General features: G+C 36.7%; 1 protein-coding gene across 3 annotated transcripts in view; it reads right to left on the bottom strand.

Moving 5' to 3' along the window:
• Positions 1 to 8,092, bottom strand: part of RALGAPA1 (Ral GTPase activating protein catalytic alpha subunit 1) — a 286,398-nt gene that overhangs the window by 9,835 nt on the left and 268,471 nt on the right. For all 3 annotated transcript variants that reach the window (XM_019518882.1, XM_019518883.1, XM_019518884.1), the window contains one exon: positions 2,314 to 2,438. In XM_019518882.1, coding sequence (XP_019374427.1) covers positions 2,314 to 2,438 — 125 coding nt within the window. The remainder of the gene's footprint in view (positions 1 to 2,313; positions 2,439 to 8,092) is intronic.

Raw genomic sequence — 8,092 nt, 5'->3', positions numbered from 1 at the left:
GGGGGGGGGCTGTTAATCCCTGCCTCACCAACACTTCTTCTACCTAACCCAATATCCCATAACTCAGGGGTGCCAAGCTTGTTTGGCTCCATGATTGGACCAGATCATGGGCTTTCCTGTGGACCAAGCCACCTTTGAACAGCAGTAGCAGTATTAATCTCTCCAGTTGCTAAAGCTGCTGTTTCAGTGTGGTTCAAGTGCTAACAGTGCTGCTGTTCACCCCCCTTTTATTCCTGCTGCCAAGTTTAGTCATTGGGGTAAATGAAACCCCTGATTTCAGTGGCACTAAAGGGAGAGGCGAGGGCAGCTGCATTAAATTCTTGGGTTCTGGAGTCGCAATGAAACTGCATTTCTGGCAGCCATGGAGATTAACACCATCACCCCAGGGATTCCAGCAGCCACAGTATAAACCCCACAGGCCAGATGACCTGTTTTTGTGGGCCATATCCAGCCTGCATGTTTGACACCCCTGTCATAACTGATTCTGGGAAAAGTGGCCTTGCTCGCTAAAAATAATGATGCAAATTGTTGAATTCTATACATGTTAGTGGATGGATATATTTGAAAGAGAAATGGTAAAATTATTACAAAATGTATGGGATTATGCTAGCTATAACAGCAAATAAAATAGTGGGCAACCATAACCATGTAGACTATCCACTAGATATCACAAGGACTGGTCTCCTCTGTAATTTGTAATGCTTCGTGTATAAACATATTATTGATTTATAAGTTCATATAGCTCACTATACTCTGGGAATGAAGTCCATGGGATTCTTAAAAGATGTGTGAAAACGTGGCCCTAACATTTTGTTGTTTTTTCATTTGCTGCATTTTAATTTGGTTCCCCCTAGTTACTGAGCCCTTGTATTCATGTTTATGCCATTTTACTATACTTCGTATAACCACCATGCTCCTACTTACTGTTCACTTTTACAAAAAAATTCAGTGCTTTTTATTTCTCCCAATGTTAATTCTTCCTGTGGCTCCAATTTGGATCTTTTTAGAATATGTTTTAGAACTTTTTCTGTACATATCAATTTACCCAATCTAATGCGATCTAATTTCCAGTAACTGTTTGCAGACTTTAACTGATATTCCTCTACTCTATATGTATGAATTACAACTTTTCATTCATAGCATTTTTATTTAATTTTAATGCAAAGTAAATTAAGGTTTAGCAATAAAAATTTTAGTTGTTATGCATTCTTATCTTTCTCTCCTATATCATCATTGTAGAAGATCTACCAACATCAGTGCAAGACATTACAGGGTACAAAACACACCACTGCCATCCAGTACTAATTATTCATGCTGAGAAACAAAAGGTCAACATAATAAAGTGTTACTTGTTCAACAGCTGTCTCTAGCATTAGTTACCTTAATCCCAGAACCAGTGTTAGTGTTTCATGCAGACCTGGGGTTAGTAAAAGACTAAAACTTGAAGAAAATGTAGTGGTAATTTCTCAATCAGTGTGAAATTCTTTTTAGTGTGAACAAAAGGCAACAAGGAAAGTTCGCATATGACTTGGTTACAAGCTTAGTGCGCTAGTAAAAGTAACAAGAACATAGGGGTTTTTTGGACACTTTGTCTTACCTTCAGATAAACAGAACTGATATTTAATGATCTAAAAAGAGGGGAAATAAAATAAATGAAATAATCATAAGGAGTTCAAGAAATTATCAGAACAGGAAGGCCTTGAGTTTCATTTTCTCACTGATTACTATTTTTATTAGTAACTGAAAATGCAGTAGCCTCTTATAAAACAGGTTTTTAATAGCAGTTTATTAGAAAAATACAGCCCTGAGAAAAAATTTTGAATATTTTTTGAATATTTTGAAAATACAAAAATTGATTGCAAAACTTGCTTAGCTTCTCAAATTGACTCTTTACATTACAGCAGATAGCATCCTAAACACCCTTGCAGAGAAACAATACATAATGATCCATCAGCCTGCACTAGCATAGATGAAATGTTGCATGCGTCTAGAGTTTTATAGAGATTTTAATATTGAGATTGTGTTAAAATTTATGATAAAAATACAGGAACAGGTTTCTATACTAAAATGCTTTCCCAGATCTTCCTTCAAGACACTAAAAATTGTGCCAGGCAATCAATTAAGAACTTAAAATCAATTCCCCGAGAGTTAAGTATTACATAGTTTGCTAAATATGTATATCTAATTCAGGTTGTACATGTTCAGATTAATGAACACAATCATGCATAAAATTTGGAAGTATAGTCTTTATAAGTAAGGATACTGCATTTTAAGTGTTGCTCTGGAAAGACAGTTTTTAATTTAATTTCTTACCTGTGTCAGAGGGCAAATGGTGGTAAGGCGCTGGACAGAAAACCTGGGCAGCAAAATCCTCAAAAGTTGTAGGTTCAAGATGGTGCTGAATAATTGTTTGCAGATAACGTGCTCTCTCCTCATAGCTGATTTACCCAAGAATTAAGGATCAACTTAAAGTCAGATCATACATTTCCTACTTATTAGGACTGACTAATTCAGCCATATTATTGCCTTATATGTATTCATAATTTATGGGCACTGAAAAATAGCATTTATGAAGTTATCCTTAACACTTTATATAACATTTCACATTGCTTCTGCGAAATGAATAAAATTATTTTCCATTACTTAGAATTTTCAAAATATGGGCCTTGCTATGAACTAATTAGAGATAAATCTGAACTGCTTTTGAACAGAATCTGAAGCAAATCTCATGGTTCTGCCTACTTGTAATGATAACAGTTCAACAGTTGGATGCAGCTAAGGCAAAATCTCTTTGGAGAAGGCTACATGCTGCTTGAGGCCAATATTACCTTTTTTCACTTACGATCCCCAACATCTGTAATCTCCAGCTGAAGACAAAAAATATTTTCTAAAGTACCAAACTAGCTTGATTATAGCCCTGTTTAAAATTAGGTTTGAATACATTTTCAACATTTAGGGAGATAATGTGAAAAATATTGATCATTAACAGCAAATTAGATTCTGTACCTTTTCAATAAAAAACTACTTCCATAAACCCTAAACAATCTGATGCAGTTAAGATAAACAGCTAAATTTCTGCATCAGAAAAATTACCTAGTCAATTATGCCATTAAAACAGGCAGCATATTTACAAAGAGTCTCCACAACCCTTAAATACTAGCTAACACAGTGTCGGCAGGGCATTGACAATAAAACACTGTACTTCTTCCTTTTCACCACATTCTCCTTCTCTGATATTATTGACAAGAGACCAGTATCTTGAAGTGTTGTTGCTTTTGAAGAACCCTCTCCAGGCTTCTTGTTCCAGCAGGCCTGATTGTGCTGTTAGTACGGAGAGAGTGAGAAAAAGAGAGAATATTTCTGTTGTTCGTGAAAGCAACTATGGAAATGGCTGTCAAAATGTAGAGCAGCAGGCAGCAACATACAATTATCAAGAAAGACTACCACGCTGACTTTGTGTCGTATAGTTCCTGAACTGAGAAATCAGTTAACCTTTTCTTTTACAACGTTTAAAGTTGTTCAGCTGGATTCAGTAGGATGACTTAGGCAGGCTGTATTAAAATATCTTTTATAATCTAATAATAATATAATTAATAATAAAATAAAAAGAAAATTCTACTAGAGTTTACTCCTTTGAGAATGATAACATTTTCTGGCAAAATATGTTTATTTGCCCATTTAAAATAAGAAGGTTTATGTTATATGCAGAGAGTTAGTACCAAGGAAGTCCTGGGTTTCCAAAAGTGAATTTGCCATGAGGCTGTCAGGAACTTATTTCACTTTTTTCCTGCCTGCTTTTCCACCAGTACAATGGGGATAACTTTTATCTTTGCATGCCATGTGAGTAATTAAAAATGTAAAGAAAAAATGCTAGATATGGGCTGAACTTTAATAAATAGATGACCTTGCCATTTTCACTAATCATTAAAAATCAGCCCTGAGTTAGGACTGAAGACAATACATTTTAAGTACTTTTCTGGCTTTCAAGACTATAATTCAGCCATTAAAAGGAATACCTAGGACAACCCATGCCTATATTTATCAAATATGAAACAATTATAACAGATTTGTAGTATATATGATTAAACTCCTTTAAACAAAACAAAAAAAAGTCAAAAAACTAAAACCATAGTAGACCATGTAGTTAATCTAAAATAATTTTTCATCAAGGGAAATATGCTTCATAGCATTCTTTGATTAGGCCACAGCTTGAGTTTATATTAATACTGAAATAACATTGAAAAAAAATAATTCTTTGAAATTCCTTCTGAATACTAAGATGGTTGAACCTTAGAAGAATTCTACCCTGAAAACACTACAATAGAAACATTAGGACAAGAGACTAGATAAAAAAAAGTTTCATTGTAAAGGTTCTTAGGTTGGGGGACATACACAGTATTGAGCTTTAACACAGGAGAGTAATATAGCACAGGTTTTAAGAGGCTATATATAAGCAGTAGAGGATGAAACCGATGGCTGAAGTCTAAATAATACTACATATCTCACAACTTGTTGAAAAGCACTTTTTTCATTGGGGGAGATTCACAGCTGCTGAATTTTCTGCAGTTAATAGAGTCCTTTGATTCACAGCAGTGCCCCTTCCACAAAAAATACTGGCCTTTGTGTATTACCAGAAACTAATTTTCTATTTGGCTGAAAAGGGAAAAATGGGGTTATTGCTTCTCCCTCCTACAGAGCTTTTCATTATGCCTGATGCACTCAACTTCTAAGCTCTTCTGAGAAAAAAAAATAACTGAAGAGGCAAGAGGTAGAAAAATGAGCTTGTTAGCACATTAGAAGTGAAGTATCTTGGTGGGTCCTAGAAATTCCCAGTGGTGTGTTAACTTATCACTCTATGCATGCTGGCACTGATAGTCTTTCAATTGATCACTCTCTTTTCACACCAAAGGTGCTGCCAGGAAGCAAAGGCTGAAGGCCCACAGGAGAACAGGCTGCTATCAAAACAAGCTGTTTTTAAAAGTCTGCTTGAATGGGTAAAATGTTTCATGAAAAAGTAGGGTGGAGACACCTAGCTGCTTTTAAAATGCTCTACTTTTAGAGGTCTCTAAATGAAACCTTTTAGTTTATCTTACTACATCTAAAGCTTATACACAAATAAGGCAGAAATGTAGGAGTTACTACTCTGAATGTAACCAGGACACTCCCAATCCCAAATCTGAGCACATAACTCCCAATCAAAGGAAAATAAAAAAAGTCCTGATATGGCTGCTGATTAAGGACAGTTCTAGTTCCATTGCACGTAGGGAGAGGATGGACTCACTAGAGTATTTGTTTTTAAAAAAATGCTGGTTCAACAGTTTATTCCTTCTGTAGTCGGAGAGGGAAGGAGTTGGAAAACTTTACAAGACATTTTTAGGTTTACATTATTAGGCCGTACTCCCCTTCCCCCACAACCTTTCCTTTTTTAACCTTTATGGTATGTTTCTTTTCAAATACGATCATGATTTCCAAGACAGTATCTCCATATTACAATTACTGATGTTATTTAGACTTTATAAGGGGAATATAAGCATAAACATTGATCTGATATTGCCAGCATACTACACCGTATGATGATTGCTCAACCTGTCTTAAAGGAGTAGGTTTCATAATTAGGAACAAAGGATCTCAGAGCATTTGAGTTTTATGCAGCTTAACAGAATAGGAAACGTGTTAATATTATTTATTAATTCACAGTTTGAAGGCATTTTAATATTTTAAATCTCCAAACAAGTAGATTTTCATGACTGACACCATCTAATTCTAAATTGGGTATGGATGTGAATATCTCCAACAGGAACTGTAATGTTTAATTTTTCTACATTTCTCTTAATAGGCTACATATTTATTCCTTAAAAAGGCTGCTCTCTAGAGAAGAGTTACTAGCACCTATAAATTGAGTGGCACATATAAACTCAATGGCTAATAATAATAGGGCAACTCAAGCAGTACTTTCACTGTGAGTAGATGTTGCCACTGGTGTGAACAATTAAGAATGGAAAGGACAAACCAATAAAAGAAAATTCTGGAACAAAAAGTGGCTAAGTGTACAAGCTGACAAATTAACATCTGGAAGAATGGGTAGCTATATTATTACTACCACTACTACTGCTGCTATGAAGAACATGCTAAATACAATGAAGGAAAATGGATGAGCTTTAAAATAACTATATTCATCAGTCAGTGTCTCAAGTTTGTCACCTGAATGCATATAGGACCTACAATCCAACATTTGCAATATAGATTTTGCAGCAACTATTAAATCATATTTATTTCAGAGATCATAATCTTCAAAAATATTATCAATACAAGATGGAAAACACTAACAATGCTTTTATATATTTTAAATGCCCCTTGGACTTCAGTCACTACAATTAACATTTATTTAAAGAAATAATTTATTTTGCATCTGTATTCATTATCTCCACATTACATGTATTTTGTTAATATAAGCACGCAAACAATTTTAGGACTATTGATTTGCACAGGGGAACTACCACTGAAGTCCTGGTTGCCACATTACCTACTCATACTTAATCTGTTTGAAAAGTAACCTCTCATGTTTCCTCCTAATTGCCCTCCATTCTCTCTCCCTTCTATCACTGCTGACAAGTCTATTATCTTCATCTTTAACTCGGACCTCTCTTTAGGCTGCCACCTCCAGCTTATATCTACATCTTGCAGATTCTTTCTGCATAACATCCCGTCCAATACATTTTCAAAATCAAGTTGTCTGAGACCTTATCTTCCCATATCTCAGTTACTGCAACAGCCTTTTCTTTAGGCATGGCAAATGCAGTTTTCTTCTCAGTTGTCTGCTCAGAACGTTGCTGCACAGGTTATTTTTCTAGTCTGTTGCTTTGACCACATGACCCTTCTCTTTGCACCCCCCCGCCATTCTCTACATGTCTTCACTTTCAAGCATTTTATGGTCAATCCCTGCCCTACCTATCACCCATCTGGTTATGGACATATGAATGAACATTTTACTGTGTGGCAAAAAGCAGCAGGGCTTTATCAACTCCTTTGCTACCCATGTGCGTGCTCTTATTCCAAAGTCAGTGGAAGGTAAACTGCAGTAGCTTAGTTTTCAGCAAAATAGGGCTAAAGTGCAACACAGCTTCCAGTTATCATGAGGTAAAATGTACAAACTGCCAATTACTGTAAAAGCAGGTAACATATGGTAAAATCCAGTACTGTAGCAACAAAGTTTGGCACTCGGGGCAAAGCCCGAAATGGCAGCCCGCCCTCGCCCTGCACAGATCCAGGGGGCACACCGCCCCCCCATGCTTGCTGGGGAGTGCACACAATGGTGGAAGCTGCCTTGCCCCCTGTCTACGTGCCCCCCCTCCCCAAATGAGCTGCTCGTGGCTGTCCCACTCCTCACTCGGGCTGGGCAGTGCCTGTTGGTGCCCCTTCACTTCAGTGCTCAGGGTGGTTTCCCTGCTTGCCCCCCACTTGCTACGGCACTGGTAAAATCTCATCTCCATATACCCCACAATAAACATGGCAAGCATTTGCTCATACCTCTGTTCTCTCCCGTTTTCTAGTTGGCAGGGAATATCTTTCTGGTTTGTAGTTATATAGCACCTAGCACAATGAGTCCATGATTCATGCTCCCATGAACTAGGACAATACAAATAATAAATAGTATCATACCTTAGTTGTACAAGGGGTGATCAAAAAGTTCTAAGACTTAGTCTATATTTTAAAGAATAGTGTACAAACAACATTTTTATGAGCTGTCTCCTTCAAAGTAATCTCCCCCAGATGATATGCACTTGTCCCAACGTTCCTGCCACTTTCGGAAGCAATGCTGGAAGTCTTCAACTGTGAGTTTTTTGAGTTCTGCTTTCACGTTCTTATGGATGGTTGGAATGTCATCAAATCTCCTTCCTTTCACCTTCATTTTGATTTTTGGGAACAGAAAAAACATCACATAGGGCAAGGTCAGATGAATACAGAGGTGTGGTATAACAGGAATGTTTTTTTCAGCCAAAATTCTTGAATGGAGACAGCAGTGTGTGAAGGAGCATTGTCATGGTGCAGAAACCATCAACAATTTTCACACAACTCACAGCGGTTTCTTCTA

This window comes from Gavialis gangeticus, unplaced genomic scaffold (assembly GCF_001723915.1).
Source record: "Gavialis gangeticus isolate Ggan-Ray unplaced genomic scaffold, GavGan_comp1, whole genome shotgun sequence".
NCBI classification, from domain to species: domain Eukaryota; kingdom Metazoa; phylum Chordata; order Crocodylia; family Gavialidae; genus Gavialis; species Gavialis gangeticus.
The sequence above is the reverse complement of the archived record's forward strand: the minus strand, read 5'-3'. Positions and strand labels throughout refer to the sequence as shown.